At 35.0% G+C, this 27,640-nt stretch overlaps 1 protein-coding gene across 1 annotated transcript in view; it reads left to right on the top strand.

Annotated features, from left to right (window-relative positions):
• The window catches only part of CFTR (CF transmembrane conductance regulator), a 140,800-nt gene that overhangs the window by 44,011 nt on the left and 69,149 nt on the right, over nt 1-27,640 (top strand). Inside the window, exon 11 of the mRNA XM_064487383.1 lies at nt 6,677-6,868. Coding sequence (XP_064343453.1) covers nt 6,677-6,868 — 192 coding nt within the window. The remainder of the gene's footprint in view (nt 1-6,676; nt 6,869-27,640) is intronic.

Raw genomic sequence — 27,640 nt, 5'->3', positions numbered from 1 at the left:
AAAGTTATTCCACTGATAGCATCCTCTAGCCTTTTATTTCTTCCTTCCTTTTATTTTCAGTGACTTTTTCTTCTATGTCTTTATATTTTGAACACTGCTCAGTATCATGTCATGCACATACACGGTGAGCATTCAATAACTTTACTGAACACATGAAGCATCCATTTTTATCAGTCTGTGGCACAGACATTTTCTCAGATCTGGTCCAGGAAAATCATGGCTTAGATTTTACCTCAGTAAGCACATGGGCAAGGTCCATATCTTGTTGACGTTAGAATTTTGGAGAATGGACTCAGATTTGCTTATGATTTATTATGAGGAAAAATTATTGACTAGGATAGTTTTTTGAAGGAAATGCATAGGGATGTTAATTTATTCAGTGCTGGTCAGCTTCATCACCCCAACCCCCACGCCTACTTATTATAAACCATGGATATTTGAGGATACATTTGACAAAAATTGATAGGCTAGAAAGCTAACGGGTCAAGCTTCATTGTCAGGGGAAGACTTCAGACTGATCTTCAAGTGATCTTCAGAGTGATCTGAGCTGTTGTCCAGATAATGGTAAATACTTGCCCTCTTTATCTCGGAAATAAATTTAAAGGGTATGAAGGAATCAAATCAGAGATAAGAAAGGACCTCTTGACTTTGGAATGGGCTGCTAAGGGTCACAGGTATTTGCTTTGAAAGTCTATGAAAAATAAGTTTTTCCTCCCACCTATTAATTTTAGCTGTGGTACTTTCTAGAAATATAAGAAAAAGTTTAGTATCCTCTTAAAACTTTTCAAAATATTTTCTAGAATTAAACCCAATGATAAAAGAAAAGAAGGGAGGGAGGGGAGGAAGGAAGGAGCAGTGTTGCTGGAAGATAAAAATGTAAATTAAGATAGAAATTAAGAAACACTCCTGAAAGACATTTATTAATTTATTATTAATGTCCAATATAGGAAGAGCCATATTTTGAAGAATTTAATCTGAGACTTGGGGAAAAAATACTACAGAAAATTTCTAGTCGTTGAATTCGATGTTTATAGTGCTAGCAGTATACACTTTGTTTCTCTCTCCAGTTCTGTTTATTACGTGTGAAACAGACCTTTAAATAAAGTAGCTGTAACCGTGCGTTTTCTTCTTAGTAAAATGTGTTCCTTCTTAAAGTGCTATTTTCCCCTCTGTTGTATAATATTACTAGCAATTCTCACTATTAAGAGAAAATGATGCTGTAGAAGGAGTTGTTAATAAACAAGTTACAGATGCTCTAAACAAGAATGATTGGTTGTGAGAAGATGCTAATCATGTTTCACAGAATTTTTTTAATTAATTTTGTTTATGTGTTTAAAATTGCTTCTTTGGAAGGTGTAAAAAAAATAGCTTTGAAATTACAAATCACAGGACTTACGAAGCAATTAAATTTCAGGCAACTCTATTAAGAATTGATGAACAGATAATTGCTGGCTGGATTACACTTGGATCTTCCGGGAGGCAGATATGAAGACAGAGTCAGATGAAGTCAGTGGTTCCTTAGGAATAATTTAAACCCCTCAGAGAAATAGAGTTTGGCAACTCAATCTAGGAGGACGCCTTTCATTGTACTAGGAATGGAGCATTTTATAATCTTACTAGATAAAAGATCTAGCTAAAATGTAAGATTGAATAATTGAAGATATTCACATTTTAAGGTAAATCCCACACTGCTCAATTTGGTAATTTATATATCAAAAGCCTTAAAAATAACAGAGGAGTTCTTCTATTTGTAGGACTTATCCTAGTCTGTTTGCTGAGACTTTATATAAAGATATTCATCACAACATTGTTTCAATAGCCAAAAATTGTAGGGAAACCCCTAAATGTCTAATAATAGGGGATTAATCAGATAAATTGTGGTATAGTTATATAGTGGTATATTATTCAGTTATTAGAAGGGGTGTTAAAAATGACTTTGAAGGATAGATAAGTATGATATACTGTTAAGTGAAGGAAGACAACAGGTTATAAAATAATAGGTACATTATGATCAGCATTTTGTAAAAGCACATACATATGTATCTGTGTGTTCGGAAGGAAATGATGGATCAAGTTGCTATTTCTCTGATTTGGGGTATACTTTGTATTTCTGGATTTTCCAAAGTTCCAACAATTAAGATATATTGTTTTCTGAATAAAACAATAATGTCAGGTTTAATTTTATCACTCTCCTCTGTTATAATCATCTAGACTGTATGGGAACCATGTTTTTGTTTTTCATTCCAAGGGACGTAGCACATAATAGGTGCTTGATACAAACTTATTTAATTGAAAATCTTTGGGAAAGTGGATTTTTTTGTTCTAATCTACATTTAGTATCTTTCATTTATGAAACTTCCTTGAATTATTTTAATTAAGCAATATTGGTGTAAGAGTCTACAACCCAAGTATTCCTTACTGGAGGCTGGCTGTGGCTTCTCCCCCAGAGTGTGGGGATTTCAAGTTCTTCGTTGCCGTCACCGCAACTGAAGCATTTCTGTGGCCTTGATGACAACCCCTGACAACACAGAGTCTCTGTCATCTGCCCTGGCCTCACTCTGGTACTCTTAGCTTGGTCTTCTAATAACTGAACGTCAGATGTGTGGAATAGCTGTTGGCACCTGTTTTCGGTTACTTTTTAAATAAAATACAAAGCCTGCAAAGTTTTATCAATATTTGGTACTTTATGTATATATATAAAATATTCAATGATATTTTCATTTAACTTCTCCTCTCTCAAAATGCGAAAATTTTGATAAATATGCATTACATATTTATCTATATAAATATTGATAAATGTATATTTAACCTTTGTATTCAATATATATAAACCTGTATTTAATCTATATTATATGTGTTTATATATATATAATCAGATCTATTTCATTGTTGGGGTTTATCAAGCTGTTCTATATTAAAATAGCACTTCTAGTTTTAATTTTTATACAGAAGAATTTTATGTAGAAATAAAGGATTTCATATTTTTCCCTATACAATAAGAATGTTAAAATCTGGTGAAACAGATATCACAAAGATTCTGTCACTTGATCCTCCTTTCTTCCTAATATGTTTTAGGTGATCTTATTATTCATTAAAATTTAATTAAAATTTTAAAATTCTGAAAAATTAAAATGTATGAAAAGTTAAAAAATTTTCCTGTCTCCTCTCTCTTCTCTGCCTGTTTTCCACTTTTCACCATTCTTTCTCCCAACCCAGGCAGCTATTCTTGTTAATTTTTTGAACATGATACACACACATACATATGTAAATAGTTGCATAGTATTCCGTTGTGTGCATGGATGTTCTATAATGTAATGAGTCACCCATTGATTGACATTTGGGTTATTTCCAGTATTTTGCTAACACAAAGAATGACACTATGAATAATCTTGCATGTATGCCATTTAGCACGTCTACAAGTGTATCTGTAAAATAGCTTCCTAGAAATGGCAAAGCATTTATGTATCTGTCAAATTTCCCTTCCTGAAGTTTGCACCAATTTATGCATGTGCCATCCAGTTGATATAAGATTGCAGATTTCCCCACAGCATCCCAAACAGATATTATTTCATTTTTGAATATTTTTCAGTCTCACTGGGCAAAGTCATATGTCAGAGAATTTACATTTCTCTTATGATAAATAAAGCATAATATCTTTTTTTGCGAGGTGGTGGAGAATTAGAAAAGCACAGCTTTATTTCTTTGCCAGGCAAAGGAAGTCACAGCAGGCTAAAGCCTTAAAGACTGTGAGCCCACCTTCGGTTAGGGGTCCTGGGGTTTTGTAGGAAAATGGCAACAGGAGGCTGATAACAATCAGGGTGTGAGCAGGGGCTACATTCCTTTCAACTTGATAGGAGCTTGCTGTTGTTACGGAGGAATTAAGAGGGTCTGCACATTTTCTTGAGGTTCAGTCCATGACCTTCTTTCAAGACCTCTAGGGTAAAAGGTTAAGTTATTCTAAGAAAAGAATGTAATATCTTATCATATATTTAAAAGCCACTCCTGTTTTAATTTTTTGTAAAATATTTTTTTATATACTTTGTACATTTTTTAAGGGTTCTTGATATTTTTCCTTTTCATTTTAGAATCACTTTATTTAGAGGGAAGTTATTCCTTTGTGTGGTATAAGTTGCAAATATTTACTTCAATTTCACATTTTTTCCTTTTGTTTTCCATGCACACTTTTTTTTAATGTTATTTAATTTATTTTATGGCTTCTGAATTTTGAGTCATAGAAAGGCTTTCCTACTCCATTTTTTTTTTCCTTTAGGCATCCTTCAATATTTTCTTTAAGTATTTTATGGTCTTATTTTTGTACTTATCCTTTGATCTATTTGGAATTCATTCTGCATATGTTATGCGATATGGGCACAGTTTTTTTGTTTGCCTTCACGATGGCTGTCCAGTTGTCCAAACACTGTATACCAAATAGTCTGTCTTTCCCCACTGATTTTAGATGCCATGTTTATCAAATACTAATTCTTTTATGCATTTGGATCTACTTTTGTAGTTTCAATTCTGTTCCATTGGTTTGTCTGTGTATTTATGTACCAGTAATTCACCTTTAAAGTTCTTGAGTCCTTATAATTTAATATAATGTATCATAATGCCATTAAATTATTGAGTAAATATAATACCATTTAGCAAATTTATTGGGTAGCTACTTTGTGCCAGGCACCATTCTAGGCCCTGAGGATATAGTCGTGAGCAAAACTCACTACATACCCTCATCCTCAGCCCAAGGGCCTTGCATTCTAGTGGGAGATATATATGAATAGTCACATGATGGTAAATGCTATGAAGATAAATCAGAAAAGGAAGTTGGGTGTGATTTTAAGTAATGGAGATAGAGAAGGCCTCATTGAAAGGTAACATTTGAGCAAAGACTTGAAGGAGGTGAGGGATTAGGTCCTGTGGATATCTGCAGAAGAGTCTTTCAGGTCGCAGGTGGAGCAGACTCTTGAAATGGGACTGGGCCTGTCTAGTTCAAAGAATAGCAAGGAGGTCAGTGAGGCTGGCACAGAGTGAGCCAGGAGAGTAGAGCTGTCAGAGAAGTAATGGGGCCAGACCATTGCTTGGAATCTTGTAAAGGGTCCTGAGGGCCTTTAGAAGGGTCTCGTAAGGAGTTAGGCTCTTTTTCTGAGGAGATTAGAGGCCACTGGAGGGTTTTAAGCAGAAAAGTAACATGATCTGACTTACATTTTAACAGGGCCACTTTGAGAATAGGTTGTAGGAAGACAAGGGCAGAAGTGAGGAAATAAGTTAGAAGGCTATTGTATTTATTCGGGCAAGAGATGATATTGGCTTAATCCAGGTAGTAACAGAAATAGTCAGAATCAGGACATGTTTCTAAGGAAGCTATGACAAAATTAGATGGAGGATTGAACAAGGTACGTGATAAAAATGAAGGAGTCAAGGATGAGTCCAAAGTTTTTGGACTTAGTAACTGGAAGGATGAAGGTACCCTTTATTGAGAAGATTAAGGGAGAAACAGATTTTGGGAGGACCTTGGTTCTAAAATGTTAAGTTTAAAATACCTATTTGACAGCCAAGTAGAGATGTTGGTTGGATTTAGAAATCTAGTTTCAAGAAAGTAGGGGCGGGCAGTGTAAATCCAGGGGGCTAGATGAGATCTCAAGGGAGAGAGTTGATAAGAAGAGAAAGGGGCTAAGGTGTGAGCATAAGGGCATTCCAACTTTTAGAAGCTGGGGATGAATTTTTGTTCTAGTTATATTTATAATTTCATGTTAAATTTTTCTGGTCTTCTACTTCTTAGGTTCACTAATATGAGATTTGATAAAATCAACATTTTTCCTTCCTCTGCTCTCTCCTTTTCTTCTACTCATTGTTAGTCAGTAGTCTCATCTTTCTTAAATGTTTTATATCTGTTAAACATGCTTATGCTTCTATTACTTGATTTGCCACATTTAATTGATATCCTTTGGCTTCCAGCTTTTCTTGATAGCACAATCAGCAAATTTCCTCTATTCCTCATTTCCTCTGTTTTGTTTGTTTTTTACTCATAACTTTTCTTATTATCAGGGCCTATAACACGTTTAAATTCTGTTCTTCAGCTCTAATTCCCATGTTATTTTAAATTTGCATTCACAGTTACATGAAGTCTTTGTTCACTGATAGTTCCTTTGGTGAAGCTTCTTCACATCATCTCCTGGATGATTTCATACTAATTTCTTCAAGAAAGCTCATGGGGACAGTATTACCTGACTATACCTCTTTTTGACTAATCTCCTTTAGAGGATGAGGATAATATTGAATCCACCTTGTTGGGTTATTGTAAGGATTAAGTAAATGAGTACAGTTAAATCACATAGAACAGCACCCCACAGAGAGTGAGCACTCAATAAATGTTAGCTATCAGTAATCTTTCCCCGACCTCTTCCAAACCCATCCCAACAACCTGAAGTAGGCGCTCCCTCTCTCATAGCACTCATCACACGCTGTTGTAATTGGCTCTTTTATTCCCCTTTGTACCTTTGGTGCAGAGCAGCATACCCAGAACAGGAAGTGCTTAATAAATTTTGGATTGAATAAATTCATAGAGAATTTTTTAAAATTAGAATCAATACCTCTGTTTAGGAGGGCAGTTAGAGGCATGTGCATTCTGAGGGTGATTTGATCAAATGATTTAACTTAATAACAATGGTTTCATTTCCAGACATCACTTCTAATGATGATTATGGGAGAACTGGAGCCTTCAGAGGGTAAAATTAAGCACAGTGGAAGAATCTCATTCTGCTCTCAGTTTTCCTGGATCATGCCTGGCACCATTAAAGAAAACATCATCTTTGGTGTCTCCTATGATGAGTATAGATATCGGAGTGTCATCAAAGCATGCCAACTAGAAGAGGTAAGTTTATGTGACAAATTTCTAATTATGCATATGAAACCTTCAAACTACCTAAATTATTTGTTTAACTTCTTATTCAGTCAGTCAATCTGCATATATTAATCACATTTCCACTATGGGTAAACTACTGTGAGTAAATTAATTAATAAAATTTACGACCTCTGCTCTAAGAAGCTTGCAAAAACATAAAGAAAGTACAGTTATTTTTTAAATGATGGTCTAGTTACCAGAAGAACTCTGTGAAATGGTAAGAATTTTGTTCTCTCATTAGTGACACAATTTCCTCACTGGGCACTTACATGGCATGTATTTTTTTAAAAGATAAACTTCAGAATTACATACGAGGATTTTAATTATTTTAATAACACCATAGCCTGATGAAACCTGCCAGTAGAGAATAAGAGATTAAGTTGTGATTCTGTCTCATCCTTTGGCCTTGAATATATAACCATATAACCTTTGAAATTCTCTGAAATTTGACTGTCATTCTCTGAAACAGAGGCAAAATTAAGACGATGCTATTGAATTACTTCATAACAATATTGGAGAATGAGCTAATTGTCTGGAAATACAAAAAGTATTCCAAGTAAAGCCAGAATATGGCTCTTGTACTATTTAATACATAAATTGTATGATGAAGGGTTCAATAATTATTGATGTAAATGGTAGAGCATATATCATTTTGAGGTGTATCAATAGGGAAAATACCACATTATGAGGTTTATAGACAGGATTGCCTAAATGGTGATCTTGATTCAAATCACTATCCCTGATGGCATTTGACACTAGTGGATTCCTTTAAGTCATGTTTTATGAAAAAAAAAATTGCAGTGGGGATAAAATGAAACAAAATTCAGTGCATGAAAAATAGTAAAAAAGCTAATTGTGAATTAGATAGAAGCTGCAGTTCTTACAAAAGAGAGCTACATGCTTGAACAAATGTCTCTTTATGTATATACTGACTCATTCAACAGCAGTTTTCAAAAGCTCAATTTTCTTATTTTTCATACACCCTGAAAGCATAATAAAAATAAAAGCTATCCAGAAAATTGTTGGATTTACCTTGAAGAAAATATTCTTCATTCCTCAAAAGCTCTTCTTCCAAGAGTAGTATTTCACAACCCAGAGATTGGAACACTCATTAAATCTGTTATTAAAAAAAATCTGCATGCTTCCAGAGAACACAGGTATTTGTCTAGGAGGCGACTGGGAGGTAGGAGTGGTAGTGCCCTACAAGATAAATCATAGGCTCTATTTATTTATTAGTGAAAAGGTGTTGGAAGGTTTCTGGTAGGCTTTATTTTTTTTGCTTTGAATGTACCTTTTCCCAAAGAAATGATTTTATAAATGGTGGCTTGATTCCCCCAAATAAACCTATAAAAGTATATTTAGCCCAAATATAGCATAGCTATGTTAGTAGTAGTAAATTCAGAGGTTTAGGTATCTCATTCATAGAATGAGCATTTACTGCCTTCTGAATACTGTGCGAGGTCCTGAGAATGCCAAGTTGAATACAATGTGGTCCATTTTCTAAAGAGTGCATAGCATAGTGACCTGTGCTTTTTCTTTTCTTTGTTTTTTTTTTTTTGTTTTTTTTTTTTTTGACCTGTGTTTTAGTGAATGCTAGTATGGTATGTGAATTGTATCCTAAAAAATCTGTTACAATAATGAAGAAAAGAAGATAAGAGAAAAAACATATTCTTTTTTTTTCTGATTCCATGGCCAGCCTTAAAATTATTTTTAAAGTGTATAATTCATTATTTTTAGTATATTCTTAGGGTGGTACAACCATCGACTCCTCAAAGGAAACTCTGTTAGCAATCAGTTTATGTTCCCTCATACCTAAGCCTCCACCCAGCCCCAAGCAACATTTTATTACTAAAATATTCCTATTCTAGATATTTTACATAAATGGAATCATACATATACAGTGTTCTGTGCCTAAATAAACTTAAAAGTAGAAGAAGGTAAAGAGTTTTCATTTTGAAAACACTTACTGAGACTTGCTGTATTTTATGAAACTATAAATAGAACAAGATCCATATATTTTGGAGGTTTATGGGCCAGTAGGAAAAAATATATCAGTAAAAAATGTAATGGTTGCTCTAATAGAAAAAAAGAAGCATTTCTATAAGAGTAAAAGGAGGACGCACGGGAATTGATCTGAGTCTGTCTAACATAAGGACAACCTGCAGGAGAGACACAAAGCTAATGTCCTTTGATGGAATGACTCTCAGTGGAATGCAGATGGTGACAAGAGTGAAACTTATGGCCTCAGAGGAATTTTTTGATTAAGAGCATTAGAACTGCCGATAACGTAGAGAGAAGATGAGGTTGATGTGAAGAAGTGGAAGATTAATGAGTCATGGTCACTGGATTATTGAGAAAATTAAGTGAGATAAATAGAAGGTGTCTAGCACAGCATCTGGTGCAAATTGGCCATTCAGTAAACATTAGCTTGTCTCTACTTCCTTTTGAAGTGGAGACTACTGCCAGAGAAAGTGACATGAGATCAATGTGTCTGAGAGTCAGTTCTTGTTAGTGAGTGAGTGCTGTGGAAACAAGATGGAGGTTGGTGTTATTGAGGAGAACCATAAAGCCGAAGAATTATGAAAAATCACCAGTATGAATTTTGATGTTGACTAAAGTAGTTACAAGAGAAAGTATAAAAGAGGTTATATGTAGAAATGGTAGTTGATCTGTGTGACCCAGTCAACACAAGTTGGAATATTCTGTGGAAGAAAACAGATGGCATAAGATCCTCAAGGTTTGGAGTGTAGGCACGTTGGTTCCATGCTCCGAAATGCCAGTGGGGTTAGGAGTTGATTCTGGTTTCTGTGTCCCTTTCAGACCCTACAACATTACTTGTGTAATTACCTTAGGCCAGACACTGTTTACTGTGCTGGAGGCAAAGTGGTTACAAAATGAAATTTTTTTTTTCATTTTTAAAATTGAAGTTTAGTCAGTTACAATGTGTCCATTTCTAATGTACAGCATAATGTCCCAGTCATGCGTATGTATAGGTGTATTCTTTTTCATATTCTTTTTCATTAAAGGTTATTACAAGATATTGAATATAACTCTCTATGCTATATGGAAGAAATTTGTTTTTTTTTAATCTATTTTTATATAGAGTAGTTGTCATTTGCAAATCTCAAACTCCCAAATTTATCCCTTCCCACCCCCTTTCCCCTGGTAGCCATAAGATTGCTTACTATGTCTGTGAGTCTGTTTCTGTTTTGTAGATGAATTCATTAGTGTCCTCTTTTTTCTCTCTCTCTTTTTTTTAATTAAAACTATGTTATCTCTTCCCTCAAAGAACTTATAGGCTGGTTGGGGAAAACATACACAAAGAGACCATTTCAATATAATATAGCACATGCTGGGATAGAAATACTCTTAGGGCACTACAGGAGCCCAGTTGAGGGCTTTTAGCCTGCCTGGACAGTTCAGGGAGATTGTCTCTAAAAAAGAACACCTTGAAGAATGAGTGAAAATGGAAAGCTATTTTGGACAGAGGAAACTGTATGAACAGAAAAACCAGACATGAAACCATCTGGTTAGTGTAGGAAACCACAAGCATCTTGTTAAAACAAGAGTGTAGGGGGAATAGTGAAGCTGGAAGACCATGTTGTGGGAACCTTGTATGCCAGTCTCAGGAATTTGGTCTTAGGGAGTTTTAATCAGGAGGGTGATGTAATCAGTCTTGCAATTTAGATATATCACTTGGGCTGTGATATGAGAAGCAGAATTAAGATGGACAGGATTCGAAGCTTTGTGGGATTTCAGAAAGAACATAGGTTTTGAAATCTGATGGGCTGGATTACTGAAGAAAATAACTTAACCTTGCTGTATACTGAGTTTTATCCTCTATAGTATAAGGATACTACCTATTTTATAGGGTTTTGTGGATTCTTCTGGCACATAGAAAGTACATAATAAGTAAAACAGCAATTATTAGCAGCAGCAGTAGTACTATATGCTATTCTAACTAGGAGAGAGACTAATAGGAAGATATTTCAGTAATCCAGATAACGGGCAGTGATGGACAGGAAGAGACAAGAGTTAGGCAAAGGAATCATGAGAAGATGAGGAATCTTATATTTGTGTACTTTAGGAAAAAGCATCAGGAAAAATGAGCCTGTAGGAAGGAGTGAATATTGTTTTCCTTAAGGAATTAGAAGAGAAGGGAAATTGGTTTAGGATTAAGGGTTCCTTGCACAACAGTAATTGGAAAGAGGAACAGGTAGAAATGCTATGGGTTGGAAGGAAGGATGTGGAGCTCAGTTACACAGAACTGAGAGCAGAGGGATCACAGGTCTCACTAACAAAGTACAAGTGGAGGACACCACTGGATGGGCTATAATAAATAATTGTTATTAATCATGAGGACCTCCACTTTCTTTTTTTTAATGTACAATTCACTCTTCTTCCTCTTGGCCTTAAAGTGTCAAATAAAACACATAATTTTTCATTTTTAACCATTCCTGAGTCAGTCCCTGCTTCTTCCTGGTCTGCAACTGATTTAGCCTTCCCAGTCATCTTATGATAAGCAAAAAAATTCGACATCTCCTAAATTCCTGTTCTTTAAACTGGCAAATGTAGTGAGTACAATGAGTGTATTAGTATATTCATTTCTCTTCTCTTTGCTGAATGTTTCCTATGTGTTGTTATCTATCCAACTACATGGTAAATTCCTTGAGAACAGCAATTCTAAAAATTCTATTTTGGTATACTCCATCAAGCCCATTGACAGGGAGAAGGATGAATTCTTATTGGATGACTGTTTCAGAAATATTTTCAGGGCATGTCAGTTGTAAGAATTTTGCTCAGAAAATGTTCTCTGAGCCTCACAATTTCAGAGTTTGAGGAGACAATGACATGGCAGTAGGTTATTGCTGGGAGTGGGAGTAACAAAAATAATTAAAAGTGCTAGACTATCTTGATGGTCAAAATCAAAAATGTCTCCCATTTTCAGTGACTTCAGAGTTTCCAATTTTTGTGTAAGTCCAGTGAGAACATTCCAGAATGAAGATTTTATTTTTTTAAGCATAGAGGAGATTTGCGCATAGGAGCACAAAATACCTACCAAATCCTTTGATGGTTAACAGCTGGTGTCAGCCAAAGACTCCCTCAATGTGTTCTCTCTATGGCCCCTGTTACCAAATACAAACATTCCCCGATTTAGTATGTTTTCACTTGACTGCCAGAGCTGATGTGTTTCTTCATGTACCACATCTAGACTTGGAACTGGAGATGAGGCGGAGTATTTTCTTCCTCATTTTTGTGTTTTTGTTCAGCTCTAATATCTACTAAGCACTTGCGTATGTAATGATGCTTGGTGTCCTAGGAGTTGGCAGGTAGTTGTAAATGTGCTTAGATAGGAAAAGGCCGGCGCAACATAGTTCACATAGTTTTCCGATTTCAGTTTGTGGTTGAAAACTATTCACTCAGTGGGATTGCTTGAAGACCTTATCACAGGGAAGGGCATGGAGACAGTGCTATGTTGATAGAATAAATTGTAACGTGCGGACAGGAGTGAACGAGTCCTGTGCAGGTTCTTCACCTGCAGGGCTCCCCTCTCAGGATCTTCTCCATGTCTTGCTTATATGTCCTACTTGGGATCTAGATTATAGTAGAATGGATTTCTAGACAAATTAATAGTTATTTTTAAAGTGCTATTTTGTATCCCTGTTCCCATAACTTATCCTCACATTTTTTTTCTTTCTATGTACCTAAACTACCCTTAGAATCCTTCTAAATATTTATAACTTTTGTAACCAGCACTAAAAACTTTGCTAGCTGTAAAAGAGGAATCAATAAAATTGGGCCCACATTAACTTACTTATCCCTTAAGGAGATTATAATCATATTTCATTATTGAAAGAGTGACAGACTTCACTGTCCTCTTACCTTTAAAAACATTTCCAGAATAGCGCTGCTTTGCAATTCTCCAATCCTTTATCCTACCACACAGCCCCACAGCTGACAGCAACAGATCCTCGACAGACCAGTGTTTGGGTAGAAAGTGATGGACTGTCTTTATTTAGTGATTCACTTGCTTGTAAAAGTACCTGGTTGGGAGCAGTAATTAGCTTTTATAATAGTTTGTGGTGGGAGGTAGCGTGAGGGATGTGAGAAGAGGTTAGGTGTTTAAGATATGTAACTGGTTTCCACAAAGTTGTTACAATCCTTTTGTAACTGCAAAATGGTCCTCATTAAGTAGATATTTGTCATGACAACCATTACATATGCATTGTAATAAAAATATTTACTATGTAAGTTAAAGAAGTAAAATCTGTTTGTGTTTTCTGTTCTACCACTGTTTGACAGTTTTCCTATTTAAGTCACAAGAAGGGAAAAAAAATGGGAGGGAAGTTGGCAAGAAATTACTAAGAGAAAAAAAAAAGCTTGGGAGGGAAATTGGCAAGAAATATGAAAACCTTGGGTGGGAAGTAAGCAAAAAAATGAGTTAACAACTGTTCTGGAAAATAAATTCCATCATGCAGATACCACAAAACTAATTAAATTTGAATTTGACCCCTTAATTTTCACATCTGACCAAAACTAACCTGCACTGATCAGAGGCTTAACCTTTGGTTGGTCAGTCTACCATTGTCGGAGCTTTCAAGAATGTTCAGTCAGGGCATCTGTAAATAAAAAGACACCTTACAAATTAACATTTGCCTTCAATAATAGCCAAGATATAATAGACATCCAAAACAGATATTTACAGCACACTGAACAATGTTCCCTAAACCAGAATAAGCCACACTAAGCGACTGTACCTTGAACTACCTGTCATTTTCTCCTGATAGGTAATTAAGTTTGAAAGCACTGCCATTTATTTATTGTAATATAAAGCAAGTACATTTATTTTATAAAAGTATTGAACCAGAACCAAACAGGAACACCACAACACTTCCTGCACTAAACAGTAATTTCATTTCATTTGAGCCCTGGAACTTAAAAATAAAGATTAGCTATTATTATTGGGAGGGCACCAGTCCCCATTGCTGTTTTGCACACATTGGTCCATTGAATTCTCACTTTCTAGTTATCTAGTGACAGCTTTACCTGGAGTTTGCAATCAAAATGAAAATGTGCTGAATTCTAAAAATGTGAACTAGGTTTTAGGAATTAAGATTACAATTCTGAAACTAATTATTAACTTAAACAAATGAGAGTTCTTAACATCTCTGAAACCAAAATAATTCTAAGACTGCCCCTCTCCATAAGATGTAGGCAAGTCAACAGAACAGTAGTATAAAAATTTAATTATAATGATCTGGGACCAAGCTATCTCATGAATAGATAATAAACTGAAGATATTTAAGCCAGGATTTCATATTTTAAAAAAATCACTGTTTTCCAAAGATCAAAGCTTTGCTGTATCATTATATATGGGCCTGATGTTTTAGCCCTCTTGAAGAACTGGGACTCTGGACCCTGAACAATGGAGTTTTCCGTTTTGTGGTGATGGCTAATTAAATAAGATCAAGAGAGGATTTTATACTTATCTTTTAATAGAATCTTAGACCTTTAATGGAACCTTAGAACTTGGTAATGTTCATAAAGACCTTTCCAGGAAGGGAAACTTGGTTTTTCTAAAAATTCTAAGTAAAAGTATTCTCTAGTTAAAAATAGCCCTTGAAGTGGCAAATGTATTACCATTAAAATATTTCAGGACCAAGTTGATAATGCTTAATTTTTATTTAGAAGACTTAGTAACCCTTGATTCAAATTTCATAAATTAAAAAACTAATTTCAATAAATATTTGCTGAGTTTCTACTATGGACATAGAATATGTTTGGCAGTCTGAATGCTGCCTGCAAGTATAATGAGGGTCCTGTCTGCAATGTTTTTGACTTACAGATGTTTTTTGAGAAATATATGTATATATATACACATAGACACATATACACATGAATATATATTCATTCATGTAGTAAATATTTGTGAATGCAAACATTGAACTAACAGCTGCATCAAACTCTGGGAATTATTGATGAATAAGGCACAATCCCTGTCCTCAAAGGGCTTTCATTGTAGTGGAGATAAACAAGAAAAACCAATGCAGTCTGGTAAGTTCTATGTTGGTTTCTTTAGGGTCCTTATATGAGTATAGGGAAGCAGCCCTTAATCTGGTCTTCGAAAGTCAGGAGAGGTTTCTTTGGAGGAAGTGACATCTAAGGTGAGAGATGATGGATGAGTAGGAGTCATCTGAATGAAGAACGGGGAGATCATTCCAGAAAGAGAACGGAACGTACAAGGCCTGGCACCAACAGAGAACACTGTACATTCGAGGAGCTGTAGTCAGTTCCATGTGGCTGGAGTGTAGAATAAAATGGGCCTGGAGTCAAGAGAGAGCACTGCGCTTTGGGAGAGCTCGATGTAGTGCAGCAAGGCTGCGGACCAGAAAGGAAGGGGTATATGGTGAGAGCTGAACCAGGAGAAAAGTCGGGTCCTGGTTTCTGTCTTCTCACTTGCCAGCAATTATAACAAATAGCCAAAAGAGGCAGAAAGACAGTGTTCCCCTTCACTTTCATGTTTCATATACCTGGAGAAATCCCATGCTTGTACAGAAGTCCAGCTGCAGGGTTGGGAACAGGGGATGCTTAGTGGGAGCAGGGCAAAGTCCCCTGGAAGGAGAGCAGCTGGGTCCACAGTATCCTCTACAGTTGCTTTTTCTTCACTGGGGGATGTGCTATAATAAAAATATTTTAGGAAGATTCATCCAGTGTAATATGCAAACTAGAAGGGGATCATGGAGATGGGGTTAGACATTTATGAAATATTCACATTTTGAGTCTAAGAAGGGAAAAGTTTACGAGAATTGTTGAAGATCACGTCTTATAGCTCATGGGACCAGCAAGAGAATCCAAATCTTCTTACTTCTTATCTTTTTTGCTGTCCCCTGTTAGAAACTTGTTGCCCACTAGAAACTCTAGCATAGATTCTAATGACGTAGCCATTGAACATTGCAGACTTTGAAGTTAAAACTTCAGGCTGGTTAATCTCACTATAACTGTACCAGTATTATTAAACCATCAAGATTATAAATCTGCCATTTGTAAAAGGGAAGATTTTGATAATGAAGACTTGTGAACTAGTGGTATCGAAAATTCCATGACAGTTTTGAAATGTATTTGCTGGATATTTATTTTTTATTTTTTATTTTATATAAATGATATGTCAAGCTACCGTACTCCAAAATTCCGTACTCTGGTATCTTGGGAAAACCACCTATACTAACACACTTGAAATTCAAATACGTCAGGAAATTTCTTCCCATATCTTCTCCCAAATTATCTTCTTTTTTTCCTTGCCTTGGGGCAGAATCTCTTCTTCATGCCTCATGACCTCAGATTTACAATATGGAAGTCCAAGTAGGTGGGCAGTCAACTCAGGGAAGGAAGGCTGCTCAGGGCAAGTTGAACAGCTGGTGTTCAAAAATCAGCTCTTGAGAGAATAAGGATCTTCATAGGATTACCTCCCAGTGATGAGGGTGTATTGAAGCCCATCTCCTGAGGAACTGAATTGCAAAGCGGACCTAGTTACTAAGGACCTGGGAAACCTGTTAGGAACTTCAGAGCAGGATCAACTGCAAGATAACACAGTAACGTGCTAATGAAGTTCTGAGAAAGGAGTGCTTTTCGTGGATTGGACTTGTCCCAGCATCTTGGGTGGGTAGACCCAGAAGAGATAGTTAAGGAATTAGTAGCTTCTTAAATGCCAGTTCTTAGACCAACTGAATCAAAGTCATCCAGAGAGCTTTTAAAAACTAAATTTTTAAGGATCATTTCTAAGAATCTGAAATCTGGAGTCCAGAAATCTGTAGTTAAATGAGTCTAACGTAGAGCTTGAACAAGACAAATAAGATTCTTTATTTGTCTCAAGTATCCTTTCTAATTTACTTCCTTGGGAACACATACCCCAAAATACCTTAAAGTACTGCATTTGGTAGATTTTCCTTTAAAAATGCTTAAGTTATTAGTTTTAAGATACAAATAAAGATCTAAACACATACTGGAATAAACACTAAAAAGGCAGGGATAGTAATAGAATTACATATATACTCAACAAGTTCATACATAAAATCATACATATGTATATATCTCTGAATATTAAACAACAAGCTTAATATTGGTGACAAAAGACTGTAACATCTATCATAATAGTGCTTTTTGTACTTTTGTTGGGTCCAATAACAAATGTATGGGAATTTGAGTTTTCTGCCATGAATTAAACAGCACCAAAGCCCAGTGAAAGAAGAACTTTCATTTTTCAAAGTTGATAAAAAGTTCTCACTTCTTATCTTTCTAGCAAGGATTAATCTATCTATTAATATTTCTATGTACAGCTATTTGTAATCAAGTTTGACTTAGGTCAATAAACTATCTTTCCTAGTCAACAGAACTCCCACTTTTGAAACCATTCATGTGTATTTCCTGCTGTAGAGGTTAACCTCCTTCTGTTGATACAGATGCTACAGAGCTACACAGCCTGCTCAAGAAGATACATCCACGTTTACAACAGCCATGTGCAAAGATGGTTCATTTATTCTTTCCCTTTTTACAGTATTCTCTCGGCTTTCTCATGTTCTCTTCTTCCCTCTCTTCTCTCTCCCTTTTGTCTATTCCCCTAACACTTCTTTTCTCCTCCCTCCTCTTTGCCTGGTTTCCTTGTGCATAGAGCCCAGTACCAGTGCTTGGTAATTATTAAACATTAATAACAATGGCAATAAGTCTCTAATGATTCACTGTGAAAGACATACTTTATTGAATGACATTACTTCTAAAGTCCATGTTCCCTAAACCCAAGGGGCTCACCGTCCTGTCTTCCCTTTCCACAAGCAGCTGTATTGTCAAGGTTTTTCTGAAGAGTGTGATAAGGCAGCCATAAAATGAGCCTTATGGTATTTTCCTATCTATAAAGTCACAGAAGCACAAATGTACTCAGCTAACATTGTGTAATTACACAGGATCATTAAATGTAACACGCCACCCTTTCTTTAGAGTTCTCTCTCTCAATATAATAACACCTTATACCATTCCTCTGGTATATGTTCAAGTCAGAGTTATTGAGCTTTACAATAGCAATGCCTCTGTAACAGCTTCTGGTTTGTTTACCTCAGTTGAATAATATCAGGGTGATGAAACTTAGGTGCATGTTTAAAAAGTAAAATGGTACACACTTGTGTGGAAAGTGTGTACATGACTGTAGGTATACTATGTACTTCTTAATAATAAAATAAGTTAATCTTTATTGCCCATTTATTACAGTATTACTTTGACCCATTCTAGTAGTCTTTATCTAAGTATTTTCAAGTGTTTTACAATCTGAACAGATTTAATGTATTGTGTGCCCAGAAACCTGTGAAGCTGACATTTGCCTTTCTGACCAGCCTGTTGCAAAGGGAGTTAACCAAAAGAATGGGTTATCTATTCAAGCAGGCATAAGAATCACAGGTTAAAATGTGGAGTCCCGGGCTCTGAGTAAGAATAGGTGCAGCATTTTTGTAATCAAGCTCCCCAGGTGATTCTGAAAGAATTGGTCCAGTGATTGCACTTTAAGAACCAATGGTCCAGGTCACTGATTTTATCTATAGATAAACTGTGCTGTGAAAATTATTGAAAACTGAAATGGCAGTGTAGGGTGGTTACAAAGAAAGGTTTTTTCAGGGTCTCCTTCAATAAGAAAATTAATTGATCATAATTTTAAAAAGTTTTTATTTGATTTGAAACTTAAAAATGATTTTTAATTTTTAAAAAAATTAAAATAAAAATCTTAATAATTAATTTTCATATAAGAAATCAAATCATGTCCAGTATCTTAATTCCAATAAATGATTTCCTCCCACAGTTTTTATGGGTAATTCCAAGGGAACTCAAGAGAAGTTGCAGAGCAAGTAATGAGGAATAGAATTTGTCTCTGTGCAAAGCTTCTCTAAGCAGCACGTGCTTTTATGCTGCTTTTTAAACTCATGATAGCACCGAGGCTCAAAACCAACACCCTTAAGATAAATATAGCACCAGATTTGAGTGCCCTTAGTAATCAGCAAAGATAAGTGTTTAACACTGTATACAAAACAAAGCGCTTTATGTTAAATCAAATAGAAGAAGCTAAATGCTAATAAAGAACTCTACAAATGAACAATAAACAAGGTAATCAGAAAAAGTACTCACTTTAACAACGGGATATTGGTGTTATTAATGTATTTGATCTTAACATAATGGGCTTATTCGCAATTCCCTTCAATTTACTCCCACTGTTTTATTTCATTTCAATCTCAGCAACTTTTTATTAATTGTGAGATACTTGTTTTATTATTCACATTGACACATTTCTCTTCATGAATGGTTTCAGTTCAGAAAAGGAGGCCAAATACATTTGCTCAGAACATCATATCTTTTTCAGTCACAGGGATTTTGTGTGTGTGTGTGTGTGTGTGAGTGTGCTTTTTAATGGTAAATTTGGATCACTAGCATCTATTCTAGACAGAGAACACTAATATGACAACATTCCTGTTTTCTTAACTGCATTGTTAGAGCCCTGCACAAATTTTAAGTAGAACATTTCACCAAATCCTTCTCACCATCATTCTTCCATAAACTCCAAGCCTCAGGCAATCATATTATGAATGTGGTATGGACTTTTCCAATCCATTTAAATGGATTTACACCATACATATTTATTTCATTCTTTTTAACTTCTGTGTGGTGCTTATGTGTAACATTTTATATAACTCATGCTGTTATTGATGAACGTTTAGATTATTCTAAGATTTTACTCAGTACTGCAATGAAAATCTTTGAATATTTCTCTTTGCACATATGTGGAAACTTCTCTGGTGTAAATATCTGACAGATGAATTGCAGGGTCATAGGATATATATGTACATTTCCCATTTCACTAGATACTGCTAAATTGCACTTCAAAGTAGCTGTACCACTAGCCATTTATGAGAGTTCCCATTTCCTCCATCTTTCAAAACTCTTGCTATTGACAAAGAGTTTAGTTTTTGCCATTTTAAGTTGTAAAAATCATGTCTTTATTGTTCTATTTTTCAGTTCCCTATTTTCTTGTTTGACTTCATATTCTTTGTTAATTTTGGAGAGTAAGCTATTGTGGTAGCTGTGAGATGTGCCTTATAGACCTCTGTTGTAGGGAGTGTATGTGAATGAGGGCCCATTGCTATGCATTGAGATCCCTTACTCTCTGAGTTTGTCTTGAGACTACTACTCCCACAGGCTACTTGCGTCTCATGAATGATTGAGGATGGCAGGGATACTAAAGAATATTTGTGTTTGGAAGACATGGGACTTACTAGCTAATTGATTTTTGGCTCAGAGACTCCCAGATGGCTTTATCAAACCTTGCTTAGACTGCGCAGTGGCCTAATGTCCTTCCATCCAACCTTCTGTCCTCTCCTTCACTCATGAGTCAGAACTGCATTGATGTCTGACAGCTCTCCCAGCCTTCCCTGCTTCTAATCCTATTTTCTTTCCTGCAAATATTTACCCTAATAAAATAATTTCATGTTTGATACTATCTTGGTATCTGTGACTTGGAGGGACTGAACTAAAACAGTTAAGTACATTGCATTACTGTCCTCTAGAGATGGATAGTAAGGCAATGCATATTTTGTTCTAGAATCTTTTGTTGTAGAGAGTCTTTTAATGTACATGTAATAAATTATATTCATATTTTCTATGTCTTAAGACATCTTTTCTAACACAAATCGTAAGTGTATTCTTGTATATTCTCAGTATTTTTAAAGTTTCATTTTTTCATATTTAGGACTGCAGACCATTGGAATTAATTTTTGTTTTTTGTATGAGCTAGGGGCCTAATTTTATTTTCCAAATGGAGATCCATCTGTCACAAGGTATGTTTTTGAGTGGTTCCTCCTTTCCCTACAAATTGGCATTCCAATACTATCATGGTAGTTCCCAATCTATGTGTGGGTTTGTTTGTGGAATATTTAGTCTATTCCATTCATCTGTCTTTTCACTCTCACATCAGAATCTACTTTTAAATTGACAGTAGCTTTACTATTTAACTTTATTATTTAGGGTTGGTGAGTGTGCTCCAGTGAGGTATCCCAGTGTCTCAAGATGGCCAGAGAGACAAGTGAGGGGCAGATGTGGTAAGATTGGATGAGGAAGATGCAGGGGTCCTCCCAGGCATGAGGCCACATCTCAGCTCAAAATCCATTTCTTTCATTAAGTTAATCTTCGATATCCGTAAAAGACTATAAGCTCTCAAAGGCAGGGGATTGATCTTAACCACCTCTGTGTTGCCTAAAGTACTTTACTCACTCTTTGGAACATACGCCTCTAATAATTGAAACCTGTCCTGGCTCCCAAAGCATAGAGCAAATTATTACCCTGCCCTTGCCCTTAAGAAGCTCAGTCTTTGAGGGTAAAGATCTGTAAACAGACAATTAATAAGAAAAGGGATGAAAACTCTTATAACACAGAGGAACAGAAAAGGCATGACTGGTTGTCAGAGAAGTCATGAAAGACTTTATGGGGGATATTAAATTCCTTTAAGATCACTAAAAAATTTGTCAGATAAAGAAGCCGAGGAAAGCCATTATAAATAGAGGGAACAGCAGGTGCTTGTGGTGAAAGATACAGCAAATTTGGAGAACAGCAAAACTTTAGTGTGGCTAGGGGTCAAGATGTATTTGGAAGAGTGCTGGGAGGTGAGGCTGAAGAAGTGACCTGGGAAAAGTTTGTATGTCATTTTTGAAGTTTGGATTTTATTCTGGGGTTCATGAAGATCCAGTTGTTTTATTTTTATTTTTTTGCTTTATGATGTTTCGTTTTAGGCAGGAGTGGGAATGGTCAGTTTGAATGAACTTGAATTGTTCAAAGTAATGTGGATCACAGAATCTACTGTTTTGGAAGTTATTCTTTTGTCAAGCTATCCTCTATCAACTGGGAAAAAAATTTGACTTTCTTGTATTTTAGGGTCATGGGATATGATAAGCATTCTCAATGAATCAGCTCTCATTATGTTATGTTAGCAGGATTGAAGAGGAAAAGTGGAAAGTAAGACAACTTGATTCTTAAGAACTTCATATCTTCCACATGTTTTTTTTTTTTTGATAAAAGAAGTAGTAACCTAGTTTATAAAGGAAATAATCATACCCTTTTTCCTTGTGCAGAATTTTCTTTCTTAGCACTGTAATAGTGGATGATAGAGATCAAAATGTGTAAACAGATGCATATATTATGCATATCATACACATACATGTATGTAATATATACATATACACACGTGTACATATTTACATGCACATGTATACAGATGTATACAAATACATATATTTACATGTGTACATATGTATGTATATTTAACTGTATGTGTATCTATACCCAAATTACTTAATGAGTATTTTTGATAGCAGTTGTTATAACCTCTGATTAGATATAGTATATTTATAAAAGAATATATTTTACACACAATTAAAATATTGAGGAAAGCATTGCTAGAGGATAAAGTCTTATCTAATACTTAATACATCTTCAATTTTCTAAAACAAAAATAAAAACAAGAAAAAAACCTCCCATTTCCTATCGGTTTAGATCTTTTTCATGTAATTTTGAAGATCTCTCCTCTTAAGCTAAATTTAACCAAAACCTCAAGATTTTAAGTTCAGCTAATGAAGAGCTGTAAAAATCCACTAAAAATTTTAATAAATACATATAAGTCCTTCTAATATCATTCTTCTTCCACTCAAATTTTTCTTTTTTTTTTTTAATAGTTGCTTAACTTCTTAAAAAGTCATAATTCACAGAGTTTCTAATGAGGCTATCTGACTGAACATGTTAGTTATGTTTGGTAAAAGACACATTTGTTTAGATATGATTAAGCTAGTTAAATTGAAAACACATACTTTGAAAGGTAAAATCATCTTCCTGACTATAAATTATTTTAAATCTAGAATACTTTGAAAGAATGAACATTTCATATTAAAATCTATAGCACATTGCTGTACTCAGGGGGAAATTTATAGTTTTAAATGCCTTTATTGTTAAGAAGCAAGGCTAGACATGCACAAAATTCATGTTTTTCTTCAGAGTGAAAAAAATAAACCAAATAATAAAAAGTTAATTGAAGGAGTAAGTAATGATAAAAACTTAATTTAATGAAGTAGGAAACCAACAGATAAATGAAAGAAATCAACTCTTCAAAGCCAGTTCTTTGAAAAGGCCAATAAAAATATTAAATCCATACTGATCTACAGTAAGGAAAAGACATAAAATATTAGGAATGACAAAGAAGCTTAAGCACAAATATGCACAAGATTAAAATTATTATTTAAAAATTTACTGTACTTGTATTGAAACAAAAATTTTAAACCTGCAAAAATTTAAAAACCTAGAGGAACTAGATGACTTACTAGCAAAATACAAATGATAAAAATTGAGAATCATAAAAAACTTGAATAGACAGATTACCATTGTAAAGGTGATTCAATATCTATTACTTAAAAAGGCACTCTCACTAGATAATTTCATAGCTGAATTGTATCTTACCTTTAATAACATAACTTCCTGTATTATTTAAACTATATCAAACCAAAGAAAAAGATGAAAAGCTCTTCATTTTCTAAAGCAAGAATTTAAAAAAATTTCATAAAAAAGAAAACTGCAATTAATCATCCTTATGAATATAGATATTTAAATAAAAGGATACCAAATAAAACATTAATAAATAGAATTCACTGTGGTATAAAAATAATAAAATATAAATAGGCAAGATTCATTAATAAGAATACAAGTGTGCTTTAATATAAGAAAAGTACAAACATAATATGTAGTATTGACAAGGAGGGAAACCATCTAACAGGGTCAGTAGATGCTGAAAGGATCTTACATAAAATTCAACAGTCATTTCTAATAAAAATTCAAAGTAAAAATAATAGAAAACTTATAAAAAAGCTTTATAACTTTTTAAACCAAACTTCCCAAAGTAAGCATTATTTTAAATAGTGAAAGTTTAATGCCATTTGTCTTAAAATAAGAACAATATTACATGTTCATGAAGAGACTGTTCACTAAAAAAACCAAACCAAAACAAAACAAAAGATTCTAGCAACAAACAAACAGAAAGCAAAACTCTACCAAAGTTAGTAAAAGAACACATATACATAGTGAAACTAGAAATAGGAAAAATGTTTTAAAAATACACAGCAGAGGAAGTTGTTAATATCTATGCCCTACAAAGAAAAATGAATTGATTTTTAAAAAGACCAAATCTGGTAGAAATAGGCATTTCACAAAAAAGAAAACCACATTGCCAATAAATATTTAAAATTTCACCATTATTAAGGAAAATGCAAATGAAAATGATAAATTAGTAAAAATTAAAGTGTGATGAAACCTTCTGTTGATGGTGACATGACGAAAAGTGTACTCTTGAATCTTGCTGGTGGAAATGTAACTTTTGAAAGTTATTTTGTAAAGGATTCTGGCAGCAGTGTCATTTAAAAAGAGGGAAGACACATACCTTTGACCGAACTATCCCTTTAATGAGACTATATCTTTTAGAAATAAAATTATGTTATGTGCAATAATGTTATCAGTAGACTTTTTTTTTTAAATAGCAAATGCCAGGGAAGATCACATAGGATCTGTTAGAGCTATTTATTTTGAAATACAAAATCTTACATTCTGATCCAGTCTATTCTAGACTGCAAATAAATGTGGACATATGAATTCAAGCACAGAATTTCCTGAAAGCAGCTTGTATCAATCTACTTTCTTATTATAGAATTCTGATGTTGATTCATCAAGAAGACTACTGTGGTGTTGACTGCTAAAATATTTATTTGTCTAACTAGGCGTTCTTCATTCAGTAGTATCTTAGTCAATTAGAAAGTGTGGGGACTTAAAAATAGTCTTCTTGTTTGTTTGTACTGATGAAACACATTCTAGTGGAAATTTCAAATCAAGTACTACATACTCATCCTAAAGGCAAGAAAAGTTTTCTTAAAAAAAAAAAAGGTAAAGAACTGGCATCCCCCCATTCTTTTTCAATGAAGAGATAATAAGATGAATAAAAGTATTGTAGCACAATTTAGCATGGCTAAAATGTTAAATAAAATTAACAGTCATTTCCAGAGTGGTGGCATTTGGAAGGTACTGTTACTGCATGCAGGTTCATGTGGCTGATGCACCATGAGGTGAAACAAACTGAAACATCAGAGTATGGAGCAGAGAAAGGTTTATTGCAGGGCCGAGCAAGGAGGATGGGGTGGCTTATGCCCAACAAAACCCGAAGGGTTTCAGCAAAGCATAATTAAAGGCCAGGTGAGGGAAGGTGATCGCAGGGTACATGGTCAGCTCATGCACAATCTCTGATTGGTTGATGTTGAGATGACAGGGCAGTCAACACTATCAAACCCCAGGCGCCAGAAAGTCTTGCAGCCATGTGCTCTCAATCATTAAGTAAATTTCTTCCTTTTGGTGGTGATCTTTAGCATCTAAAAAACTCAGGAAATATACATGAGATACTATTATCTGGGTACTTCAGAGAGGAGCTTTAGGATATGGGGGAGGGGTCTGACCCTGGAAGGCCCCACAGGGTCCTGCTCAGTTACAATATCTAGATCTTGTCTGAGAATATGGTGTTACTCTTAAGAACCTTCCCTTCTAGTTTCAAAGCACAGGACCAGATACTTAGCAACCTCAACAAAAGAGCATCTGGTAAGGACATGCACATTTGGGACTTGAATGCAGAGCTTCCAATTCTAAGTCCTATTTTTTAACCCATACATTATCCCTTGTACATTTCTTATAATCATATGGTGATAAAGGCTATATTTTCAGGCCTTAATAAGAATCTGTTTTTCCTTTAATAGGAGAATGGGGCATAGTATCACATCAGGTAAGCATTCTACTCAAGGCCAAATAGACATGAGTGATGTATACAGACCGTTGGTAAAAATCTCATTGTATTTACCAATGTTTGGTTGTATGCTATGAACCAATCTCTTTATATTACAGTACTTCAAATTTTTACAACTGTGAAAGGAATGTTCTGTTATCCCCATTGTACATATGGAGAACTGAAAGCCAGAAGAGACTTACCCGAAGCTACTTACCCAGTGGGTAGTGGAAACAGGGCTAGAAAATAGGCCATTGTGCTCTCTGGCAATGTTGCTATTAATGTTTTCTGTCTTGTTTACGTTTTGTTTTAGAATTTAAAAAACATTCCACCTTGATTGTCACATTTGATTTCATCGTTTTACATTTACTGAATTGCTTTGTACATGCCATATCCTTAATTCTCTTACTTAGCACCCTTTATGAAAGACAGGCTGTAATTCCACCCAGGTTATGGTTTGGGGAATTAAATTACAGAGCTGTTAGGTAACTGAGATTTCATAATAAGCCTGTAGACCAGGGTTCAAATCCTGGGCCCCATGCCATCCAGTTCAGTCTTCCACCTTTGTTACTTATTGAACAATCACCACAAGCATAATTTACATGACATCTCAGCAGCTTTCTAAATAGGCACCGTGAACATAATTTAGATTTCAGCTCACCAGTGATTCAAAAGCAAGGATGCTTAGATGCAATTCTTCGTGGCATTTTCCAAGGGTGCACTCATCCTGGAAATTCTCCCAAGTGTGAAGAAAGGCTTCACACTGAGAAATTCCATTCTCTCTAAGCCAGGCCAAAGAAGATGACCTGTCACTCACCAGGCATCATCTCAGGCAGGCCTGAGACACCCCAGGGATGCAGGCATGGGATACTGACTGAGAGTGCTCAACAGAGCAAGCCCTGGGGCAGAGTACATTATCATAGGAACTCAACATTAATACTGTTCTGAAAATAAAAAGGAAACAGGGTAGTTTGTGGTTATAATTGAAATAGATTATCTTGGTACCAAGGAACCATCTAAGCAATTCCTTCCTTGAATCCCTCATTTTCTTAATGCATTTTCTCCTTTCCCTGGAGCAGCTGCGGGCCAGGATTTGAGGAGTGATACTCAAATGAAGTGCAGTTTCTGGTCTTTTTTGGGAGGAATTTGATGGTATTGCATTCAGTCTGAATTTATAAAGCCGGAGCTCACTTGAGGATCTTCTGCTTTCTTTCTCTAATACTGTGTTTCAGCCTAGTGGAAAGAAAGAAGTGAATATTTTATTTTCCTTCTCCCTCCTATTTCCTTGGCTTGTTTAAAGTATAAATATTACAGACTCCTAGGAGAGAAATTTGGCTGAAACAGCCTCTTATTTATTTTGTCTTAAGAAAAGAAAATTAATGTAATGAAATTGCATTTGCATTCTTTGGACATTTAAATTCACTAGGGATATTTACTGAAGTGTCAACAATAGTTCTATTTCTCCGATTGTTTTCACCTTTCCCTTAACTTTTCTCGTCTCTGAAATGCTGCCAATATCTTCTTGCTTTTTCCTTCAGATACCTACTTCTTTTGACAATTATTCCTTTCCTCATTTTCTTTCTTTCTCTATGCTGTACACCTTAAAATTTTTTTTTTATTGAAGTGTACATCTTTCTTCATTTCCTTTAGTGACATGCACCTCTTTCTTTATAGCTTTATGTTTGTTTTCCCTGCCTTCCTCCATTCTCTCCTCTTTTCTTCCTTCATTTCACAAATCTCTGTTAAATTCTTGCACTGGCCTAGGATTCTGCACCCTCTAAATCTATAATTCCCTAAGTGTAATTGTGTTATAGCATCAAGGTAACTACTGATATTTCTAAATTTTAAAAAAATTAGAAATTTTA

This window comes from Camelus dromedarius, chromosome 7, assembly GCF_036321535.1.
Source record: "Camelus dromedarius isolate mCamDro1 chromosome 7, mCamDro1.pat, whole genome shotgun sequence".
Classification (NCBI taxonomy): domain Eukaryota; kingdom Metazoa; phylum Chordata; class Mammalia; order Artiodactyla; family Camelidae; genus Camelus; species Camelus dromedarius.
This window is presented reverse-complemented; position numbering and strand designations above follow the sequence as displayed.